Source organism: Pelodiscus sinensis, chromosome 31 (assembly GCF_052426305.1).
Source record: "Pelodiscus sinensis isolate ZL-2025 chromosome 31, ASM5242630v1, whole genome shotgun sequence".
Classification (NCBI taxonomy): domain Eukaryota; kingdom Metazoa; phylum Chordata; order Testudines; family Trionychidae; genus Pelodiscus; species Pelodiscus sinensis.
This window is the reverse complement of record NC_143082.1, coordinates 12,290,309-12,315,443: the sequence shown is the minus strand read 5'-3', so window position 1 is coordinate 12,315,443 and position 25,135 is coordinate 12,290,309. Positions and strand designations below refer to the sequence as shown.

Here is a 25,135-nt window from a genome sequence, read left to right as displayed (position 1 = left end):
TCACACTGCTGGGATACAAATCTGCCATCACAGACCTTGCAGTCCACGGGCACAAGAAGCAACTGAGCAAAGTACCACGAAAAGCAATGGGAAAGAGAGACAAGTGTATGTAGGAAAACACGTCCCAAGCCAGATTTAGGCCCCTAGCAAGCAACCGTCACCCTCCAAGCATCCGGTTAATGACGGAGCATTGGGGTGGACCCTGAACTTGTAGCAATGGGTGGGGAAAGAGGGTGTCTTGAAATCTTAGTAATGGATTCAAGAGGGGGTGGGGGGAAGTATTTAATGCAATCCAGGCACAGGCACAAGACCGGTCTACTGGGGAGCTCCGAGACGGTCAAGTGCCCCCTCTTCCAGACAGTCCCAGCGCACAGCGGTTCAGTCCCAGCTGCGGCGGCTCCTTTTGGCTCAAACAAACTCCTTTTGGCAGCCCAGTCATCCTACTTTTCTCTAGAGCCTTTTATCCCGAAAGCCCCCAAAGAGTTTGCAAAGCTGCATACACAAACGGCTAACTGAATCCATTCCCGGCACATAGCCTCTGCTGGGACGGCCCAGGCAGACAGACTGTGCATAGCTAAGAACCTGCCCCTAAGGAGAAAGGCCCTGGGATGCCATGGCCCTGGAGAGCTGACAGGGCCCCATTGGGGAGGTCAAACGGTTAACCACTAAGCAGGTGGTCTGTGGGGATGCTTACCAGTTAACCGACCCGTGGCAGTGAACGCTGGTGGCCGCGAGCCGCGTCAGGCCTGCGCAGGAGGAGTTGGTGGGTTAGGCAGCAGGAGCTGAGTCAAAGCGTTAACCGGTTACACGCTATCATGTAACCAGTTAACATCCCAAAGCCTCCATCCGCACTCAAAGGTTCCATCCCCACCCAGTATATTGGGCAGAAACTGACCTGTCTCTGAAGAAGCAAGAGTGCTTTTAAAACCAGAGCCCTCGCCAAGGCCTTTGAGAGTTTCAGTCCTGATGCTTGGGTCCTAATGCCAGCCCATCAACAGCTACAGAGCAACATTGCCACACAAGAGGGATTTAACCCTTTCCTGCCACCCAGAAGGGCCAATCATGCAAACTGCTCTGAGAAGACAGCTGCACCTATCAGAGAGGCCAGGAACTCACAATGGAATTTGCAGGGTTCCTTTCAATACACATGGCTTCATCCCACTCCTTTGACCTACTTTGTGGAGGGACTGCATGTGGCTTCAGAATCTCTCCAGAGTTTAACTGGAATAACTCGCACAGCTCTACAATTTCATGCGGCGGAAGACAACACTTCACTCAACGCGTGCACAAGTCTTGTACACAACATACAGAATAATACACCTCACCTAGCCTTTGCGTGCTATTATCCCCATTTCATAGATGGGGAAACTGAGGCAAAGGAACCAGAAAGCACCTAGCTTCACCCAGACAAGTGATCTGACATACAACTCAGCGGCAAAGCCACTACAGAAGCCAGGAGTCCTTGCTCCCACGCCCCTAGCCTCACACACACACACACACACACACACTTCTCTGCTTCCAGCGATCACCTGAGGCAAAAGGCAAAGCAAACGAGATGGTGTCAGTAGGTAGCAAGGGCCCCACTCTCCCAGTGTCAAAGAGCACACGTGTCTGATGGTAAGAGGACAGCAAAGCACTAATCACAGAGAATGACTTTTACTGCCTTTTTAAAAACCATGGAGAGATTGTTCTCTCTACAACCCGAGGACATGTGCCTCAGGGAATTGATATGCGATATGTGTTGTTTACTGCCCCTGTGATTGGTAGTAACGGAGCCATTACCAGAACGGATCGAAAACTGTATTTTTCTAGAAAAGGTTCCCAACAAAAATTCCATTTTCTTAACAACATTTTCAGGTTTTCCGTTTTCCAAGGAAAGCCTGAAATGTCTGACAAAACTTGGACGGGCTCATGTGAAAGTTTTCCTTTAACTGCAAAGCCAGATTTTGTGGAAGGGAGTTTTGTTTTTGTTTCTCCCCCTCCTTCTCCTTTTTGAATCAACTTGAGTCACTGGCTATTCGAGGCCCATATCGAATGGCTGGGTGGCTCTTGGTTTGGTGCCTAGTGGGGAGGTAATGGAGCCACTACGCCGCTTTCCGATGGAGCCAACATCCCCACTTGGGGGCCTGCGCTCTAGGCCAGATGCAGCATAAGCAGGTACAACTCCACTGGCGTCCACTACCAATGCAGTATCCTGGCCTAGTGTGAGTTCAGGTTTTCATAGAACACTAGAACTGGAAGGGCCCTCGAGAGGTCATCAAGTCCAGTCCCTTGCCCTCATGGCAGGACCCAGCACTGTCTAGACCCGTGGTCACCAACCAGTAGATCACGATCTGCCGGTAGATCTCAGGGGCTCCAAGAGTAGCTCTTGAGCCCTCTCTGAACTGCGCACCTGCGCAGTACATTTACATTAGGTTTCCTCATGTAATGTAGGCGGGGCTTCAAGGAAGGGAAGGGGCAGTAGATCTTCGTCTGTTCTGAGACTTAAAAAGTGATCTTGGGTGTAAAAAGGTTGGAGACCACTGGTCTAGACCCTCCCTGATAGATGTCTATTTAACCTGCTCTTAAAAATCTCCAGAGATGGAGATTCCACAACCTCCCCAGGCAACTTATTCCAGTGTTTCACCACCCTGACAGGCAGGAAGTTTTTCCTAATGTCCAACTGGGTGGAAGGTTTTCCCTGGAATGCAAGGCGGAGAAAGGTTGCCTGCTAGGTATGCCAGTGTGTTTAGTCTCAGATCACCCGTGCCCACATGACTTTGCAGCCTGGGATGACAGGCCGGGATAAAGTGGATTATGAATTCCTCCTGGTCACACTTCGCTCTTGCACCAGCTGACAACAGGGAGAGCGTGCGGAGAATGCCCTTGACAAAATGTGAACATTGGCCTGAATGGCTTTGCCGCCCCACTGGGAAGTGGAAAAGGTGATAGTGAGACTCCAATTCTTCTCCTCTCCTTGACCAGTCCCTGTGCTACTTTATTCCTTGACGAGCTGCCAGCAGCTCGGAGTTCCTGCACCCAGAGCTGGAGCAGGATTCAAATTACATCAAGGGAGCCGCACTCTCTTTTCATTTCAGGCATTCTTAGGGAACAACGGCATCTCCATGGAGTTCAGGGGCAAACAGGAACCTGCTGCAGCAGCCAAGGGGAGGGGTGACGCTAACCAGAAAATTCCCAAAGCAAAGGAAAGCAGCAGCTTGCAAGACAATGCAAACCTCTGAGCAGAGTGCACCCAGGCCTGGTCAGACTCACCCACAAAGCAAGGAGACGCAGCTCTGCTGCGTGGGAAACTGAACTAACCTCGCACAGCCCCCACGTTGGGCCATACGAGCTGCCGGCCTCTCCTCATGGAAACGTTTGTGACTTCACAAGACAGCATCCTGTCAGCCAGAGCTCAGGGCTGCACAGTAACCCAGGCCCAAGTGGCAACATACTGACAGAAACCCACTAGCTCGCATCCTCCAGGGAGGGAGGGAGAGCGAAAGACAGAAAGAAAACTGAGTCAGGCTCATTGGATTCTGTCCCCCAGCGTGACCAGGACATTACGTATCTGATGCACACAGGCACTGCTCAAATTTCCTTGACCAACTCAGTGCACCCCAATCGTGGCCAGTAGCCCGCCTCCCGTTTAACAGCCCTGACTCTGCTCCACAGTTCTATCAATGCACTTCACTTCCCACCTTCACCCTGGGAGACAATGTCTTTTGGTCACGGCCCATGCAGCTCCACCCATCACCTTAATCTACAAGACGAATCCACGGAAGTCCTACAAGAGGCCACAGTAGAGATCTCAGTGCTCCATTCCAGCTTGCTGTTTACCCAAACCCCATTCTAGCCCAAGGCCTTCCTCGAACGGTGACTGAATTTCAAACGGGGGTGTGTTACGATATGGATGCATATGCACTAGAGAGCTGCCGGGTCTCAGCAAGCCCGTTTCACTTTTTATATATAAGGACAAGGAGCCTGGTTTCAATAGGCAGCCCTGTAGTCTCTGAAACCCACTGGCGCTCTTGAAACCACGTCTCGAGAGGCTCACAAGCCCCTGAACGCTTTGAACAGCCATTCTGACCCACCCTATCCACTCCCACCCAAAAGGGGCTTCGTGTTACCAACAGATTGTTACAATCAGCCACACAGAGGTGAACTCACCTCACGCCCTTTCCTCTTGCATATTTCATGACTTCAAACCCAGCCTGAACACCAGATGTAATCTTAACACTCAATAGCATAGTGTATGGCAGGGCAGGTATTTGAAAGAAGCCATGAAGGTCTGAAATACCACACGTGTTTGCAAGTTTACCATTGTGTATTCATGCATCTAACAGGGGAGAACAGAATATTCATCCCATAATCATAAGCAGGGCATCAAACTCCTTCGGCTGTCTAGTACAGTAGATCAAGCCAGGTGTCACTGGAAAGAGACTTTTCCATCTGATTGCAGTGAGGGTTCAGCTCTGACCTATGGAGGACATGAGGCATTAATGACATCAAACGGATTAGCACAGGGGCAGAGGGCAAAGGGCTTCCTGGTACTTAGCCATGAGTGGCGGCTGTTATAATCTGTATCTGACTGAGAGGTGCCATGGAATGTCATTAGAAAGCTGGTAACGTGCTGGTTATTAAGAACACTGAGGAATGCAAGTGCAAGAAACTGGTGCAAAGTCATGGGTCGAGACTGAAAGCATCATTCTTAAAATGGGTTTGCCAGTCAAACAGGAGTTACCCCACCCTACACAAAGGAATGTGGCTTCTCTGCCCAGCTGCTTCCAAAAGTACTTGGAAAAGACAAAGAGAATGTGTTTACAGATAAATAAAGCAATCAAGCAAATGCATGGGGGAGTGGGAAGACAATATGGCTACACCCCCATCTGAACTATAGAGATGGGGGGAGGGGAGGCAGAAACGTGCCCTAAACATAAAATAACAAGCAACTGAATGGACTGACTGAATACAATATCAGGTCATTTACGAATGCCTGGAACATGCTGGAGATTAATGTCACTGGGAAGCGTCTGTGTTAGCGCTATAAGGAGACATTATGAAGACTCACTAATAGTGTGGCTGAACAAGGGAAGTGGGGGATGCAGCTAACAGTCTTTAGGGTACTTCAACCTAAGGGGTTACGGGTGGCGTCTCGGTGGACTCTAGAGAAGGGGAAAAGAGCCCCTAACGTCCCTTTCACTTCGGGAAACAAGGGAAGTTAACTTGTTGCTTTTCTGTGACAAGGTCCTGGCCAAAGGTATGATGAATACATAAAAACAGATAGACTGGGGCAGACCAAAGGTCCATCTAGCCTAGTATCCGATCTGCCGACAGTGGCCAATGCCAGGTGCTTGAGGGACTGAACAGAACAGGTAGCCAGGTGATCCATCCCTGTTACCCATTCCCAGCTTCTGAAAACAGAGTGTATAGATACCATTCCTGTCTATCCAGGCTAATTTATCCAGCTCTTTTTTTAACCCTGTTGGTCTTAGACTTTACAACATCCTCTAGCAAGGAGTTCCACAGGTTAACCGTGCGTCATGTGAGGAATTACTTCCTTTGGTTTGTTTTAAACCTGCTACGTATTAATTTCATTTGGTGACCCCCTAGTTCTTGTATTATGGGAACAAGTAAATAACTCTTTATTGACTTTTTCCACACCTGTCATGATTTTATAGATCTCTATCATATCCCCCCCTTAATCACCTCTTTTCCAAGCTGAAAAGTCCCCAATTTATTAATCTCTTCTCATTTGACAGCCATTTCATACCCCCAATCATTTTTGCTGCCCTTTTCTGAACCTTTTCCAATGCCACGATATCTTTTTGGAGATGAGGCAACCACATCTGTACACCGTATTCAAGCTATGGGCGTACCATGGATTTATACAGAGGCAATAAGATATTCTCCAGCTCTTTCTTAACGATTCCTAGCATTCTGTTTGTTTTTTTGGCTGCCGCTGCACATTGCATGGACATTTTCAGACATCATCCATTTTGAGTCATCTTGAGCATCTGGCAAAGATTTTACCTTGAACCCAGATAGTAGTTTGGCAAGTTAAGTCTTAGCCATTGGCAGCATGTTGTGTTGTGTGTTACTTGGAATCCTCTCTACCGTTATTTCCTCAGACTCACTTAATTCATGCTCTTTTGGTAGAATAGTCCAAGCCAGTGCTGTGTTTAACGGGCAGCAAGGATTAGCTCCATTCGACTGATGAGCTGGTGGTTTGGGACTCTTCAGAGAAGCAAACAAGCCCTTATTATTTCTCTAAGCTGGCCACGTCAAGGAGCTTTTGGGGAAAACTTGGAACGGGGAGTGAGCTCGGTTGTAACTAAGGTTGATGGAAGCCAGAGTGGGGCTCTCCTGCACCATGGCTGTCTAAGCACAGAAACTCCAGGTTTAATCTGCATGCGCTGGGAGCCTCCCAGGCGGAGGGTAACAGTTGCAAGGCCCCCCCAGGTTATATGGCAAGTGGTGAGACAACCCCTTGCTAGCCTGGATTTGTGCCCTAAACGGACCGGACCATCACACACGAGTAACCAAGCATATAAAAGCTGCTATAGTTAAGGCTGATCTTAGCAACTAAATTCTAACTCTGTTTCTTAAAAAACGATTGTATTGACAGCAGACAGATCTGTGGCTGAGAAGGGGAATGCCAACCACGTGTGGATACTTTTCAGATATAAATATTAATAAGATACGCTAACCCTAATCCATATCACCATCGTCAATTATGTATCTACATAGAGCTGCGCAGCAATGCAATGCACCGGCATTAGACTCACACACGGGTAACTACAGATTGAACCTCTCTTGCCTGGCATCCTCAGGACCTGACCGGCACCAAACCAGAGAATCTGCCAAATCACAGGAGGCCAATATGGTCTAGCAGCATTTGCAACACTTCCACTGCATGCTGGGCTTTGGAAAGACAGTTAGAGGTAAATTAGAGCTAAATAACAGCAACAGAACACCAAGATCTAGGATTGGTGGCTGTAAACAGACTTCATGGGACTGCAGGAAAATTGGCCGTGCCCACGATAAGTGGACATCTGGCTAGCTAAAATCATGCTGGACCACGGATGTTGCCAGACCAGAGTGTGCTGAACTAGAGAGGTTCAACCTGTACTAAGCATCAGAAAATGGCCATTTGAAATACAGATATCCAAAACACTGGACAACAGCAACATAAGTGACATACCAGATATGTAAGAGCGTCCATTGCAGTCTTCTATATCCATCTTTAAGGTACTCTGCTGAAAGAGAAAGCAGAGCTCCATCAGAAAGGCTCTGGCAACGCAAGGCTGGCGACTCTTTCCAGACACAATTTTTTCAGTAAAAGGGCCCATCAGCTTCTTGCTGTAGGGTGAATTAACTTACCTAGTCCTGATTCATAAATGCCAGTTTGCAGCACCACTACTGGCACTGCAGAACAAGCTAAAACTTTTATTTGCTCCTTGCTTTGGAACGACATTTACATTGGGCACTAAAGAGATACTTTGTAAGCACCAAGAAAATGTTCTTTTAGCTGATTTTAGTTGAGGCTATTGCACTGCCAGCAATGTGATGAAATTTCGGTAGTTTGGAGCACAGAGAATCCAACAAGCAACGATTCCCAACAAACAAAATGAATACAGGGTACTTTCATCCAGCCCCTGCCTTCAGCTCTCCGCCATCACAGCATTTCCATAGGAGTCTGTCAAATGGCATTAGTTCTTAAAAGTCAGACTTCTAACACTGGAAGTGGTGCGAGACAGGAGAAAAGCAGCTGTCAATTCTCCTGGAGCATCTGACAAGGCAAGAGCTGATTCAAACTTGACTGTTCCAGAAGGACAAGTGCCCACAGGCCACTGCTAATTAATTTGAAAACTTGACTGGCAAGGTATGATAACAGTTGTAGATACAATTCAGCTCATTGAATCAACACATTTCAGCAGAGGACTTCTCTATTGAAAAGCACTACTGCTATCTATGGGGTAGCAGCAGATATATGAAGTCTGGAGTATAAGAAGTGTTTAACTGAAGCATTTAGCTTCATTTTATCAATGAAAGAGGATGGTTCTTTGGGCAATGAGACTGAAAACTAGCACACAATGTGCCGCTGCGCAGCTTTGTAAGAGAGTCATTCCAAAGATCACACTAGAAATAAAAGCAAAAATCTTCCTTCTATTTTGCTACTTGGTGCCCTGCAGAGAAAATGAACATTTTATCCATCCAAATGGCTTTTTATTTGTCAATTACATGTGTTGTTTAAAAAACAAAACCAGCGCGGCCGTAAAAAGACACAAGTTTCACTGTTTAGAATTCATGCAGTAATTGCAGTTGGTACCTTCAGAAACTAGGAGAATTTGCTGCAGAGAACAATTAAAAGTGATAATTTGCTGCAATGAATTATCTCCTCGAGGGGGAAAATAAATGCAATTTGCAAAATGTGAGCAGAATGGGAGGAAAAACAACAGAATTTAACTTTTTTTCCTCCCTCTCCCCCCCCCCCCATGATGGAAAGTTATTTCAATCCAGTGCAAACTACTTTGTTAAAGGTCAGAGAAATCTGAGTTGCCCCTTCTGATAATTCCCATTTTAAAGAGGGAATTTTTAAACCAAAATTGCTCAGGTAAATGGTATTAACGCTACAATTTTACATCAGACTGCCAGCAGCGTCGAGGAGATCAGTACAGAAATGGACAGGGTAGCCAGGAAGACAGGATGGCTTAGTGGCTTGAGTAATGGCCTGGGATCCATGAAATTTGGGGTCTCGTAGCCCGTGGCCTCCTGGATGACCTCAGTCAGGTCACTGTCTCATTTGCAAAGTGGGTCCTGGATACTGACATGCTGTATAAAGCATGTTCAGACCCTTGGACGCAAAGCAGGACATAGTATTTATTTATTTCATTCATCACGGTCGATTAACCCAATAGCTCCAATTGCTCACTTTAAGATACAGTTTAGGGCTTTGCCAACAGGCACTTAATTGAAAAGCATCCATATAAACAAGCTGGCTTTAACAAGATGGAGCCTTTCGCTCCTGGGCTACCAGTTAAAGGCCAGGCCAGCGGTTGTGGCGGTGGTTTCCGTCGGATAGTTATGTGTCAGCCGTTGGCCTGCGAGCTGGTGGCTCAGTTTCCAGTTACGCAAGCATCCCCGGTACAAACACTAAAATTGGCGCGGTTGCTGGTAATGGCAGCAAAAATTGCCCTCGCAGCCCTATCGGTGGTATGGAATCTCCAGAATGAAGACAAAGCTTACTGAAAGGGGTAGTGTCGGAATTTATGTGGTTTCTTATTGCAGATAAACAAGAGGGCTCGGTCCCCGATACATCAATCTAACACTGGCGCAGTTAATCACGCTACATAAACAGACCAAAAAAAAAAAAAAAAAAAATCAAGCAGAAAGGCTCCTTCCTTTTATTGTCATCCCGGTTTTTAAACAACTATAGACCACTTATGTGGCTGGGTCCTTGTTCTATCTGCACCTCAAAACACTGGATTTGTTCTTCATCCCTTTCCAGGCCTGATGGCTGAATTGCACAGGAAATCTTCCTACCCACAATGGTGATTAACTTTACGAGATGAAAATAATTTCAGTTGAAATATATACGCAACACCCTGTTTCACAGTGCCTCCTGCAGTTTTATTTCTCCTGAATCCATAATTTTGCGTGTCAATGTTAGGCACCCACACATGGGGATTCACCTGGCTCCATGCAAAGGGCACATGACATGCAAATAAAAGTAATTTTTATTTAGTGCCACCCCCCGGACCCTTGCCCTGGACTCCGCAGAAGCCACTGAAAACACTCAATAAAACAAAGCACACAACCAAAATGCCAAATGATCCACTTTGCTCATGGATGTTTCCAAGTGGGCTGTTCTGTCTGATGTGTGTCCATCTCTCAGGACTCCCCAGTTTTATTGTGCAATGAAGCAGGTGCCCATTTCAGATCATGGTCTCTCAATGCCAGCTTGAACTAACACTGCCCCTCTATCGCCATATGACCCATGTTCATTATAAAGCAGAGCTTGCTCTGAGCTCCATCGCCACAGTCAGGACAAGCCACACCCCACTTGTCCTTGCAGCCAGCATGTTCATTGCTTCTACACGACTTGGTGCTCGCAAGCAGTGCACGCTTCCTCATACTCCCCCCCCCATATGCCTCAGCTCTGTCCGAGAGGGGCCTCCTACAGGGGTGCAAAGGGAGCCTCTGGGTCGAGACTAAGAACAATTTCAATTCTTGTTTTCGATTGTGTGCTGGGGCTGGCAAGGACTGGGACCACAATCGACTCATTTCACACAAGCTAAGTACTCAGCTGAGCACACTGCTGAGTTGAGGCCCCGTTTGCAGCCCTTACTCCTTATTCACACTTAGGATGTAAAAGAGTAGTCCAAGATGGGGGGTAGTCAAATTGACTTCCTGCATCCCCCCCCACCTTGCTGCCTCTGTATCAGAGGCAGTAAGGGGAGGGGGAAGCAGGAGCTGGTGCTGGCTGAAGCTGGTTCCCCACAGCACCATCTCTACAGTGCAGGGATGGGGAGGGGATGGACAGGGGAGGCAGAAGCACCATGGGGAACTGAGCACGAGCGGGGACTGCTTAATTCCCCGCTCACGGCAGGTTCCCCACTGCGCCTCTGCCTTTGAAATGCAGCAAGAGCTGCGGGCGACTCTTACTAAATTTCAAAGACAGAGGTGCAGCGGGGATAGCAAGTGCCCCTTCCCCCCTTATCGACTAATGGAGTAATCAATGGAAATTCCATCAACTACTCAATTAGCTGATTAATCAAAATGTAACATCCCTAATTCACACAAGCTGTTCAATTCTATTCAAGGTGCCTGTAACCAATATCAAGGGAGCAAGCCTCAAATACCATCTCTATTTTAAAAGGGGGAAAAGAGAACTGGGAAGACCTTACAGCACCTGGCCAACTCAGATGCCTATCAGCAGGCTCTCTTACTCTGGCTATATCCAGTGAATAAGGCGCTACTTACTGAAGCCCACGAGGAATGACTGGCCTTAAGGACCCCCGGCTGAGAAAATGGCTGTGTTTTGTTTTATGTTGGGGACGCATGTTTACAACAAACACTCAACACCAGACCCTAGATCTCAAAGTCAGCAAGGCAGGTGACTGAAACAATCCGTTTCTTTAAACCACAGATTGCTTTCAAAGGGTGAATTTTACATTTTGATGGCATGCACTGGGTCTGGAAGGAACTGGACCATAAAGGCACTGCCAATTAGCACTTGTATTTCCAGGACTTTATCCCAAAGCCTTCTCCAAATGCTGAATGATCAGCCCCTATGAAATACAACTGCCTCCAGAAAGGTCAGCACAAATGAAAGGAGATATTTAGATCTCTGGAGGGACCTCTAGTCTTAAGAAAAGCATCCCATAGACTCTCTGGTGCCTATACAGAAGAGACATGACCCTCCTTGAGTCACAAGGTCTTGTGTGAAATGCACAACCCAATTTCTCCAGGCTGCTGGAGATTTGTCCATGCAGCTACATGGCCATGAAACACGGCAAACATCACGCTTCAGCCACTGAGTTGTCCCATTCCACATTCCTACTATGGCAGATTGCTGGCCAATACTACAGGGTCCTATTAGTCAAAGAGAGGAAACACTTCAACACACTCAAGTTACAGCAGCGTGGCTTTAGAAGTTCTCCTACCATCTGAAACAAAGCCTCTTACCCTAGTGACCAGACTGGGCGCAGGAGAAGGGGGGGCTCAGAAACAGCTAATTAAAAGCAAAACATCCAATCTCACCGCGATGCAATTTGTAAATGTCCTTTGTGCTGAAAGAGACTTTTGAGAAAATTTAGGACTAGACTGACTTACGGAGGGGAAAGGAGCTAGATCCCTGTGTAGTTAGTAGTTATGTGAATTATGAAAGAATTCTAGAGCTAGAAAAGTCTTGTTAGGTCCCTTAGCCCATCCACCCCCAGACTCCTGTCTACTTTCAAGTGTCTCAAGCCATGATGATTCCATCAGTCCTACGGGACACAATTCTAGTGTCTTGGGCTGCGTCTAGACTGGCAAGATTTTGCACAAAATCTTGCCGCCTGTCTACAGTGGCTGCGAGTATTTGCGCAAGAGCACTGACTTTGTACTGTACAAAATCAGTGGTTCTTGCGCAAATACTCCGACGCTCCCGCTCAGGGATAAGCCCTCTTGCGCAAGTATTCTTGGTGTAGACAGCCAAGTTAATTTCTTGCGCAAGAAAGCCCAATGGCTAAAATGGCCATTGGAGCTTTCTTGCGCAAGAAAGCGTCTACACTGGCATGGATGCTTTTGCGCAAAAGCAAATCTTTTGCACAAAGGCACATGCCAGTATAGACGCTCTCTTGTGCGAATACTTTTAACGGAAAAACTTTTCTGTTAAAAGTATTTGCGCAATATTTTGCCAGTCTAGACGCAGCCCTAGTGTTCTCGCTGGAAGACGGGCGACATTTTTCTTCTCTTAATTTCATCCCATTGCTCTGGCTAGATCCTAAGTACTGTGAAATAGTGCTTTGCATTTAAAATGTCCCAACGTCAGGCATGCAGCGCTTTTCAGATTCCCGATGCCATAACTGTCAGCATGAGAACACCAAATTCCACCCAAATTATACTGAGGCATCTGCGTTGTTACAAGGAGGATCACAATGAACATTAACCCCTCTTGAGAAGACGCCTGCCTTGCAGAAAGCACCAGATCCTACAGCAAGGCTTATGGACAGTCCAACCACAAGGATTCAAATTCTTCAGGTCCTCGCAAAAGCCCAACACTCCCACGTTGCTCTGAATGTACATCTCCCTGGGGAGCACGTACATTTTATTTTTGTGCCCACCATGATTCACTGTTTAAGATGCACAAATTGGACTGTTTGTGCCATTCAAATTGCAAGCTGGGATAAACAGGAGCCTCCCTCGGGAACTGTTAAAATGAACACCCTCACATTTTAATGGCATGAAAACAATTAACCAACAAAAGCAGTGCAACAGACAGCAAGGAGCGATGAAAACTTCCAGCTTCAGTGAATCCACTAATCAAGGCAAAGGCAACAGCTTGTGCTTTTCAACTCAGTAGCAAACTTGCAAGCTTCACAGTGCTAGGCATTTATCTTTCCCTCCACGAAGGGTGTAAAGAAAAGGAGATACTCACAGGGTCGGTGGTGCTAAAACGTACTCGCTTCATCCTCTCCTTCAAGGAGACAGATCTTGTCTCAATTGAGAATCTTTCAGTGACCTTTAGGGTTAGCATGCCTCCATTTATGCTGAATGAGCTGGGGAAATACGTTCCAACTGTGGGCATTTAGGGCCCCCATTCTGCACAGGGGATGGAGGGCTGAGATGTATATTTAGCTTTCAATAAGTTACAGAGTGAGATGTGACCTTAAAATGACCCTATTGATACTGAAAGATCCCAAAGTAAAAAGATAGTGTCAAAACAAATTGTTCAACGTGCTGCAAGTTTCAGCTAAAATCTATCTTTTCTCTCCTGCCTATAGCTTCTGAATTTCTCTGCCCTCTCTTTAGCTGTTACTGAACTTAGTTCTGGGATATAGCTGGTATGAGAAATACAATAGCAAATACAATTGTAATGCAAAGAGAGCCAGGAGGACTGTGTTTAAAAAAACAACAACAGAATAAACTTTCAAACAATTGTCTGAAACATACACTAGATAAATTATTCTGATTTTTAAGTCAAGCCTATGTAGGAGCTGTCCCTGATGGCATATGTTAGAGAACACACGTCCTTTCCTTCATAGGCAAGACATGAACACTTAACACTTCTTGTTCTTGAAAAAGGAAACATACCGATCAAAATACCGTCAAGCCAATGTGCACTCATCAAATAGAAAGCTGCATTTTTGGGGGGTTGGAGACATTTCTCCTCTCCTGTTACAAACATTCCCTAGACAAAGCCTTCCTCAACTAAGGGCATTTTAAATTTAATTTTTATTTTACCGTTAATTCAGACTGTATGGCGGAAGTGAGATGTCAAGCTACTTTTAAGTCTGTGCGGCTAACAACTGTCTAACAGGCTTTCTGAATAAAAAAAAACAAAAAACCAGAAGAACAGCCAGACTGGTCAGATCAATAGTCTATCTAGCCCAGTCTTCTGACAGTGGCCAATGCCACGTGCGTTAGAGGGAAGGAACAGAACAAGCCAATTTCCATCCCCTGTTGCCTACTCCCAGCTTCTGTCAGTCAGAGGCTTAGGGACACCCAGAGCACGGAGTTGTGTCCTCGACCATCTTGGGAAATAGCTACTGATGGACTTATCCTCCATGAACATATCCAATTCTTTTCTGAAGCCGGTCATATGTCTGGCCTTTACAACACCCCCTGGCAACAAGTCCCGCAGACTGACTGTGTGTTGTGTGACCTAGTACTTCTGTACATTTGTTTTAAACTTGCTACTTATTCATTCCAGCAGGTGACCCCTAGTTCTTTTCTTAGATGTCGGGGGTAAACAACACTTCTTTATTCACTTTTTCCACACCATGCTTTTATAGCCCCCTATCACATCTCCCCCTCAGTCATCTCTTTTCCAAGATGAACAGTCCCAGCCTTTTTAATCTCTCCTCCGATGGACACAGTTCCACACCCTTCATCCCTTTCGTTGTCCTTCACTACTTTTTCCCAGTTCTAATATGCCTTTTCTGAGATGGAGCGGCCAGCACTGCCGGCAGTATTCAAGGTGTGGGCGTACCATGGATTTATATAGTGGCATGATGATCTTTTCTATCCTCCCCCTAACTCTGTTAGCTTTTTGAGCTGCCACTGCACACTGAGCCAATATTTTCAGAGCACTATTCACAATGACTCCAACCTCTCTTTGTTGAGTGGTAACAGCTAATTAAGACACCATTGTTTTGTATGTATAGTTGGGATTATGTTTTCCAGGGTGAATTATTTTCCATTTACTAAGGCTGAATTTCATCTGCCATTTTCTTGCCTAGTCACGCAGTTTTGTGAGCTCTCTTCGTAACTCTTCGTAGACAGCTCTGGACTAAGCTACCTTGAGTAGTTTTGTACTGTGAGCAAACTCGGTCACCTCCCTGTCTACCCCCTTTTCCAGTCATTTGTGAAGATGTTGAACAGTACCGGTTCTTTGGGAGAGCCCATGATTTACCTCTCTCCACTGTGAAAGCTGATTTATTCCTATGCTTTGTTCCCTATCTTTGAACCAGATATTGATCCATGAGAGGATCTTCCCTCTTATCCCAGGACTGCTCACTTTGTCAAAGAGCCTTCGGGGAGGGACCTTGGCAAAGGCTTTCTTAAAGTCAGAGAACACTATATCTGCTCAATCAACATGTCTGCTGACCCCCTACAAGAATTCTAATAGATTGGTGAGGCTGGATTTCCCTTCACAAAAGCTGTGCTGTCCTCAACAAATCGGCTTACTGGTGCATAATTGTCAGGATTGCCTCTGGAGCCTTTTTTAAAGATTGCCATTATATTAGCTGTTTTCCAAGCCTCTGGTACAGAGGCCAGTTCAAGCAATTGGTTATGTACCAGCTAGTTCTGAAATTTTATATCTGAGTTCCTTCAGATCCTGGGGGGGGGGTGGGGGGGGGAAGAATCCCATTTGATGGCCTATTACTGTTTATCAGTTTATTCCAAAACCTTCTCCACTGACACCTCAATCTAGGACAGTTTCTCGGATCCTCTGCAGTGAAGACTGAGGCAAAGGATTCATTTAGTTCCTCCACAGTGGGTTTGTCTTCACCGTCCAGTGACCCCGAGGGGTCCTGCTTCCAATGCACTTTTTAAAATTGCTGTTAGTTTGTGTGTCTTTTATGGGCTACTCTTCCAATTCCTTTTTGGTCTGCCTAATTTTACTTTTATACTTGACTTGCCTGAGTTTATGCTCCTGTTCTAATTTGACTTTCCTTTTGCAACAGGAGTTCGATTTATTTTCTCCATCACCAATAAATGTTTTACGTTAAGAATTAACCATAAAAACTGAAAGGTAAGCAATTAAGAGGAAGATTTGTTGATTTTTAATTTCAACCAGATTTATTCCAAACATTATTTTTCTAAGCCTCTATTTAAATTCCAGCATCTAATGTACTCTTGGGAGTAAAACTGTGTGTGAAAGAGTCAAACTGGTACTTCAGTTGAGTGCTGGGAAAGTTCCTACAGCAATTTTCTAGTCCTTCAGGAATCTTCCATCAAAAACAAGACAAAACTTGATATTGCTGACAGTTAAAAAAAAAAAACAAGCAAAGAACTGACATTTTATCATGATAAGGAAGCAGTCAGTAAATAAAATACAATAAAAATGACAACTTTTTTTGTTCCTTTGTAGATCATTATATTATTAAACTTCTTTCAGGAACTTGGAAGCATTGTCAGCTCTTTGAAATACATCCTTGCTTCCCTTCCCACAACACAAGACACCTGAGAGATGGCACAGAGTCTAGCAGTCTGAGTACCAGGTTTGGCAATCGAGAACTTCAAAGTTCTATGCCCAGCACCACCGACAGACAAGGAATTTAATTTCCTATGTTTCAGGTTCCCCATCTATAAAATATAGGTAAAGAGACTCACCTACCAACTGATATGAGGATTAGTTAATGTTTGTGCAGCACTTTGAGATATAAAGCCAAGCACCAGGAATTGAGATAATGCTGATCAACAGACAACCAAGAGCTTAATAAGCGGCACCAAAGATTTGCAGCACCTCTCTCCACTTGGATATTTCTATAGTGGTTTTACCAATGAGAAGAATGCTTTGAAACTGAGGACAATTTATTTTGTTTGGACGACGGGATAGATAAATGAAATTTTCAGTCCTGACATGAAGCTAATCAGAAACAGCAGGAGACATTCCCAGTACTGAAAACATGCCCCTGGAAATAAATACCAAGGGCAAATACTGCAACATGGGGTTCCTTTCTCCCTCTATCATGGGGCTGTCCAGGAAGAACACAGGCAGGGGTCTCACAAGCTGATGCAGTGTCAATTCAATTAGGTGGATCATTCATTCAAACAGGGAAAAGCAAATGTCTAAAAGCAAACTCTTCAGAACACCTTCACTCTTCTAATGACTTCGTCAGCCTTGGAGTCATGGACAGAGGACAAACTTACCCAAGAGATCTGCACAGCTTTGCTGATCCACCAAGAGTCCTAACATATAAGAGTCCAGAAGAAGACTATTATCTGAAGAGCATGGCCTAGGAGCACAGGACTGGGGCCCAGAAGAGCCGGGTTCTATTCTCAGCTCCACTGCTGTGCAAGTCACCTTAACTCTGTGCCTCAGCTCCCCATCCTACAGCAGATGTTGACTCCCTCAGTAAATCCTCTACATAAGTGCTGGGTATTATTAATATTTATATAAGCATCATATCACCAGTGGAGCTTCAATTGTGGGACATGTGAAGAAAAGGATCTACGGCAAATGCAGCCGTAATTAGCATCTCAGCTAAGGTAAGAATTAATAAATGCCATAAACGCCCCTGTATTTTCTTTTTCCAACCCATTGTTTCCATCAACAGTAGTTTATTTTCCAGCATGAGGACTTTTTTCCATCTTTGCTATAGAAAGCCGTTCATCGGATGAACTGGCTTTTTTTTTTTTTTAAGTTTGGGTCATTGGAAGTGTTTCAAAAATAAGCACAACTAAAAAAAGGGGAGGGGGGTATTTTAAATCAAACTGCCAGTGATTTAAATGCCAAAAAAACTGCTTCCAGAGCTCGGAAGCAGCTACAGCAAGCTGCAGTTATCTGGTAGAGCGGAACCTCACTAAACGGGAGAAAACCCTTTGCAGCTGAGTGATTTTGACAAATTAGAGAGTAAATAGACAAAATCAAAACACAGAGCTAGCACATCATGAGGGGGTGTTTTTGTCCCTTAATTTTATCCACTGCCATTTAGTTTTCATTATTTAATGTTTTGCATAGATCAGTAAACAGCCTGCAGTATAATTGGAAAAATGAATTGAATGGAAAACTAGACCAAAAGGCTGTCTCTGCCTGTGCATCATTTTTAATAGTGAAAGGACTCCCCCCCCCCCGATTTCCTTGAGCACTTATTGTGAAGCGTGCAATTTAATGAGGTGTTACTGTGCACATTTAACGTAATATTAAAGTGTTAAGCAGCAGCCTTTTCAAGTTACTGCATTAGGAATGGGAGAAAGAAATGTAATGCAGAAAGAAATCTAAGCCACCCACTTGACAGAAGGTTACCACACAGAAACATAAGAACAGCCATTCTGGTTCAGACCAATGGTCCATCTAGACAAGTCTTTTGTCTTCCGACAGTGGCCACTGGCAGACGCTTCAGAGAGAACCAACAGAACAGAGCAATTTCAAGTGACCCACCCCCACATCCAATACCAGCTTCTGGCAGTCAGTAGTTTAAGATAAGCACAGGGTTGTGTCTCTGGCCATGTTGGCACATAACCATTGAAGGACTTCAGGAACTTATCTAGTTGGTATTTTTTAATCCAGTATACTTTTAGCCTTCATTACACCATTGGCAACTTACCCCATAGTTGGTTGTGCGTTGTGTAAAGCAGAATTTTCTTTTAGTTGTTTTAAACCTGCTGCCTATTAATTTCACCAAGTGACCCCCTCATCCCTGTGTTCCATGAAGGAGTAAATAACACTTCCCTATTCACGTTTTCTATGCCATTCATGATTTTATAGACTTCTATCTTTAGTCATCTCTTCTCTAAGTGAAACAATGCCAGTCTTTTTAATCTTTCCTCAGATGGAAGCTATTCTATTCTCTTAACCATTTTCGATGCCCTTCTCTGCATCTTTTCCAATTCTAACAGATCTTTTCAAGATGAAGTGACCAGACTACACACAGTGTTCTAGATGTGGGCCTATCACAGATTTATAATAGTGACACGATGGTACCTTCTGTCTCATTCCCATTCCTCGTGGTTCCTAACATCGGTAGCTTTTTTGACTACAGCTGCACATTGAACAGATGTTTTCAGGGAATGACCCACAATGACTCTAAGCTCTCTTGGTTGAGTGTAACAGCTAATTCAGACTCCAACAGTTTCTATGTATCGTTGGAATTACTTTGCACTTATCAGCACTGAATTCCATCTGCCATTTTGTCGGCCACAACCAATTTAGTGAGATCCCTTTATAGTAAGGGCTTAGCCTAATAAACTGGTCCTCTTTACTGGTCTGGTGAACTCATCACCACCACCTTTTTCTTACACTTAGCAGCACAGCTAAGTTGGATATTTTCCATCTAAGAACATGGAGGGACAAGCACACTTAACACCAAGCAGCTCTGAAATAACTCCTGTGTTGGAGTCCCCTATTCTAAAGACTGAAACATAAGTAAAAATGCTGTCCCTTCTACAAAGGCAATACTTGAAAACTGGGGGAAGAGAGAGACAGACAGAGATACTGTAAACCACTTTAGAAATCTAAATCCATTGCCTTTGATCAGCACCCAAAGTTAGGTCCAATCTAGTGGCCTTACATTAAACATGAACGGTTACCAGAACCATATTTGACTGAAGTATATGGGGGGTTTTAGGATTATATCACTGGAAAGTCTGCCATAGAAGTAACTGTCTAATAATATTAATCGGAGGTCTAGGTGTAAATTTCCCATTTTTATTTAAAGGCCATTGATGGAGTCATAATAAAATAGTAAGTTCAATTACTGCTGCTCAACACTGAGATTAAATAACTCTTAAAATAAAGTTTGAAATCAAAGCACCAAAAAGGATCCTCTCTTACTGTGTTTTTGTACAGCATCAAAGCCCTTGCTGAATTTTCTGGGCACTACCACAATTTAGATAAATAACCATAATCATGGGATGTTATACTGAAAACTACAAAAGGTAGCATGAAGTGCAAGGCTTCTTTTATTCCTAAGGGAATGAAGGAAAATACGACCTCCTCAGCAGCATTTGCCTAAACAGATTCACAGACAAATGGAAAGTCAGTCCCACTTCTACCCACCACCCGCGAGTGACAGCAACCTTTACAAATAAAGGCAAGCTGCACTTTTGAACACCAATATTTTGAGATCCAGCATGAAGCAGTCTAGAAACACAATGTACTTGACTACTATTAACTGTTGCGATGCCAGATTAGGGATGTTAAATATCGGTTAACTGAATAGTCGAGTAACCTCATGAACTCTTATCAGTTACTCAACTATTTCATAGTAGACGGGGACAGCAGCCAGTGCGATCCAGCCCCACTCCCGAGGACCCCCTTGCCACTCCGCACTGTTGCCTCTGTATCAGAGGAACCAGTGTGGGGTGCCAGGCGGGAGCTGGTGCGCAAGGGGAGTCAGTTTAAAAACCTGCTCCCCTCGTGGACCAGCTGCCTGTAGCCCTGTGCTGCAGCTCCTGATACAGAGGCAGCAGCGCAGGGTGGCAGCAGCCCTGTCTAAGGGAGCAGTCTGAGCTCCCAGACCTGATGCAAGTCAGAATTGAGCCGGGCTGCCCACCTGCCTGGCTTCTAATACACTTTAAATGCAGAGCCGCAGCAGGGGTAGGTTCCGGACCCACCACAAGCCAGGACAGAGCCAGGCTGCTGCCCAGCATGCTAAAAAATGTACTGGCAAGGTGGGGGAGGGAAATGCGTGTAGTCTACAGCATCAACCTCTAAGCTTTTGCTTATCAGTTAATCGGTTAATTGACTACACTATTACATTCCTATGCCAGATGCACACAAGCTTTCAATTGAATTGATCCACCGCAAACAGAATAAATAATCCTCACAAGCTCTCGCCACACATTTGCTTATCCCGGCATTTTCTCTCTCCTCCCCCTCTGGTGACCTCAGATAACCCCATCTCCATCTCCCAGGAAGGGAGGCCAAAACCTAACACCTGTAATCCCCTTAGCAGAGTACAAGCTGCTGCTGTATCAATTCCCTAAAGGAATGAAGGCTTTTGGGGAACCAAGTTAATTCCTAGGCCAAGCTGCCTCCCACTCTGAACAGAGACACTTGCCCTACGTTGCCAAGTTCAGACTTTGCAAGCCAGTTGGGAGCTAGAGGAGGCATAGCTAACCGAGGTCTCTGAGGTTTCATGGGGTCCCTGAAAGCGAAAGCTAAGGTGAAGCCCAAAATCATTATCCCACCTGCACTGGGTGTCTCACTATATGCACAAGACAAGTTCTACGTAAAAACAACTTACCCTTCTCCTCCTGATACCTCCGCAGCCTTGAGCAGCAACTCAGAAAAATGACCATGCCCTGTCTTCACCAAGCAAAAAGGGGAGACATTGCCCCACGTGCTAGCTAGCCTGGGGTGAGAGCCGAGGGAAGACAAGGCATTCTAGTTTTCACATTCTAGTTTCTTAGCATTTACCTCAATCTGATAGCGCACATGAAAACCACAGACTGCCTGGTCTCTAGGGTTTGAACATGTGGTGAGAACACACCTTGATTCCTAGTTTGAACACACCCCCAAGCTTTGTCCAGATAACATCACCTTTCGCACGTTGGAGTGCCAAACTCCCTGTTTCAGAGGAGCAGACCGAGGGCACAAGGAACGGACTGCTCCCTGCTCTACACAGCACCGCTTATCTGAGGGCCTTACAAATATGATGAGTTCAGTGTTACATTTTCTTCACTGTCCTCAAGATATTAGCCCTACCTTGCTACCCGAGAAACTGAGGCATGGGGACATGATGGAGGACACACACTGACCTAAGAATGGAGCATGGGACAGATGACTCTTGCCCCGTGCTTTGGCTGCAAGACCCCCTCTCCCTCTGGAGGAAGCTGAACCACAGTTAAGAAATATCATTGCTTCTAGAACACTGATCCTGGGTTGTGCCATTTCTAAGCCCAGTAAGTGCTCATCACTAACTCAAAAGTTCACATTCAACAATAAAGAGACGCAGAACCAGACAGAGGAGCACATAGCTAAAGCAGCTATGTTTATCCTGAAGAAGCTGCCACTAAAAATGTGCGATACAAAAACGTCTCCATGCAGAGCTGATGCCTCTTCACATGCCTTACCCCTTCCATATTTAGAAACGTGCATCCTTCTTCCTTAAACCTCGTGACCCCTATCTATGCTGAGGTACTACAAGTGGCAAGAAAAGAATTAATACAGTCCCCTCCCCGTGATTGCTGGAGAACCCAAGCCTAGCCTCTGTGGAAATGCACATGGATTGCGTGGACAACCAGGGCTGAGGAGGCAGCAGGAGGAATAATTGTAGTAAACCCTGAGATGAGGGCCCCCCAGCAAAACATCTGTCACTACCACATAAATAAAGTGAAGTGGGCATGGGTGGAGCCCTAATGAACATGTTGCACCAGGCCCCCACATTTCTCAGTGGCAACTGTGGCTAATACCTTGCCTCAGTGAGGAATGCTTTTGTTGAGGGATTATGTGTGCTGTAGTGAGGTAATACTCCTAATCTGGGAAAGAGGGTTAGATTTTAAGTCATCTTCGGCTATGAGGCAAACAACATCCATCAGTGGTCACATACTATTCAGCAGATGGTGCTCTGCACAATATCTCCTCCTGAGGTACCAAACATCAGGTGATAAAGGATGATCCACTGACTAGGTCTGTATAGCGCCTAGCACTACGGAGCCTGGTCCATGACTAGGACTCCTAGGCATATCTGTGATCATACAAATAATCAGTTGCTAGCCTGTGATATGGGACATCCGTGTTCTGTTCACTGATCGAACACTGATGCCTTGAATAGCCTCTCTCAAGTCACTTAGCCTCTCTGTGGCTCAGCACCTCTTCTGTAAAAAGAGGGGCCTGACACACATAAAGACATTCAAGATTATGAGTAAGTCTTCCAAATACCCCAAGAAATGGAACTGTTAGTGCAGGAAAAAAGCTGAGCATTTAAACCACAGTCAGGAAGCCATCATCTAAAGCCAGACACCAACCTGACAGTTCCAGCACTTTTCAGAAGAGAAGCATTAAGTATTATCCAACAGCAGCCTTAACTTGAACGCCACCACCTTGTGCGTGTGCGTTACAGGAGAGTATTCCATTTCACCATCATGCCAGCTGTAAGTAATACAACTTGCCACAAGGCACCATCTGCCAGGCTAGGAAAAGGGTAAGTTACTTTGCCCAACTGAAAGGAAATTCCTTCAAGAGGTACAATTATCAGACGAATCTACAAGACATTGGACTGAAGCAGGGAAGCAAATCAATTTTATGGAAATCCAACAAGATTTGCTGTGCCTGAAGGACTAGAAATAAGAAACTTTTGCATTTTTAGAAAAGAGAAACTCACCAGCGGCCAGCACTCTCCACCCCCACCCCTGGGAGCCTGGTTTCACCATGTGCCAATGAAACAGTGAAGTTAAGCTTATTTTTTCCTCAAAGAAATATCATTTAAAACAAGGACCATTTGAGAGCTGGGAGCAGCCAAAGTAAAGGGAGAAGACTAACAAGGCTGGAAGTGGCTTCTGGGGTGGAGAAAAGAGCATGGAGAATGTCTTTACTTTTGGAAAAGGAACTACAAGTAAAACCCTTGGAGGAGATGATTGATTGTGGATTCTTTAGTCTGCTGCCTGTGGAGGGAGAGGCACACGCATGCACACACACACCAGTTCCCTAAAGCTACCAAGTTTGCTGGGCAGTACATGGAGATGAAGAGAGAAAGGAGACAAATCCAGGTACGTCCCCAGTCTATCCCTCTCATGCCAGTCCCCCGCCCTTAAATCACAAAGAAAGAAAGCTTCAAAAGTCTGTGACTCCTGAGTGACTGGAAAATGCTCCCTGGTTCTCCCCCACCCCAGTCTCCTCTCGGTTCCGATAGTTTCCCACCCTCACCAGCTGCACCCCGTTATCCAGCCTTCCCCTCTCAGCCACCCCCTCCTCCCAGACAGATACATCTGTACTCACCTTGCCTCTCCCACGCCCCAGATGCCTCCCTTAGCTCCTTCCACGCTTTGACAGCTGCCCCTACCCCCATCCCATCTGCCAACCCTCCCAGCTCACCCCCTCCCAATGGTTTTTCCCACAGCCTAGCCTTCCCCCACACACTTCCCAACCCCCTCCCCACAGCCTAGCCCCCTCTCACGCCTCCCTCCCCACAGCCTAGCCTCCCCCTCACAGCCCCACAACCCCCTCCCCACAGCCCCCTCCCCACAGCCTCCCCCCCTCACGCCTCTCTCCCCACAACCCCCTCCCCACAGCCTAGCCCCCCTTCACGCCTCCCTCCCCACAGCCCCACAACCCCCTCCCCACAGCCTAGCCCCCTCATGCCTCCCTCCCCACAGCCCCCTCCCCACAGCCTAGCCCCCCCTCACGCCTCCCTCCCCACAGCCTAGCCCCCCTTCACGCCTCCCTCCCCACAGCCCCCCCCCCACAGCCTCCCCCCTCACAGCCCCACACAGCCCCCTCCCCACAGCCTAGCCCCCCCCCACGCCTCCCTCCCCACAGCCTAGCCCCCTCATGCCTCCCTCCCCACAGCCTAGCCCCCCTTCACGCCTCCCCACAGACGAACACCCCTCTGACCCCCCCAACCGCCCTCCTTCCCTTCCCAATCGTTCACTCTCCCCTGCCGCCCCTCCGACCTCCCCGCAGCCCCTCCCTCACCTCACCCCCCCGACTGCTGCCCCTCCCCCTTCTCACCTGAGGGGAGGGGCTGGCTGCCCCGCTGCGGGGAGGGCCCCCCCGGCCCGGCCGCTAGGGGTGTGGACTGGGGGGTTCAGCGGCTCCGCAGCGGCGGCTCCATCGGCGGCAGCGGCGGCTTCACCTGAGGCGGGACCGGGCCCCCCTCCCCTCCCCGAGCCACTTCCGGTCCCACTGCCAGGAGACAGGCGGGGGCAACTGCGCTCCGAGCACATCGAGCTGGCAGGGAGCAACCGAGAGCATCGTTCGGGGGGGGGAGGGCGGGGGGTTGGCAGCAGCCGAGCGCCGAACGAATCGAGCGAGCAGGGAGTAACTAGGGCGCTGAGCCCGGCTTCCTAGGGCAGCAAGGGAAGCAGGCGAGTACCGAGAGTATCGAACCTCGGAGAAACCCCCGAGGCGCGGCGGAACGCATCGATAGCCAGGTTGCCACAGGAGCAGCCGAGCGCTTCGATCGAGGGAGCAGCTCTGCGTCGAGAGCATCGATGAGCAAGGCTGGCTGCAAGCTGCAGCTGGCGGCAGGGCGGGGTGGCAGGCGAGAGAAATAATCGATTAATAATGATCGATCGGCGATCTGAGCACCGATCGATAATCGATACTGAATTAACTCCC

The 25,135-nt window shown here is 46.7% G+C and overlaps 1 protein-coding gene across 11 annotated transcripts in view; it reads right to left on the bottom strand.

Moving 5' to 3' along the window:
- The window catches only part of IKZF4 (IKAROS family zinc finger 4), a 48,256-nt gene extending 23,410 nt beyond the window's left edge, over positions 1 to 24,846 (bottom strand). For 2 of the 11 annotated variants that reach the window (XM_089774731.1, XM_075901919.2), the window contains exons 1-2: positions 24,527 to 24,842; positions 7,184 to 7,235 (exon numbers count right to left, since the gene is read on the bottom strand). Coding sequence is in view for 5 of the 11 variants with exons in the window: in XM_075901919.2 (XP_075758034.2) it covers positions 7,184 to 7,223 (40 nt within the window). In the remaining 6 variants the exon portion in view is untranslated. Of the gene's footprint in view, positions 1 to 7,183; positions 7,239 to 24,526 lie in introns of those variants that run through there. The other 9 variants (XM_075901920.2, XM_075901921.2, XM_075901922.2 and 6 more) reach the window with 9 other exon arrangements.
- Positions 24,847 to 25,135: the final 289 nt, after the last annotated feature.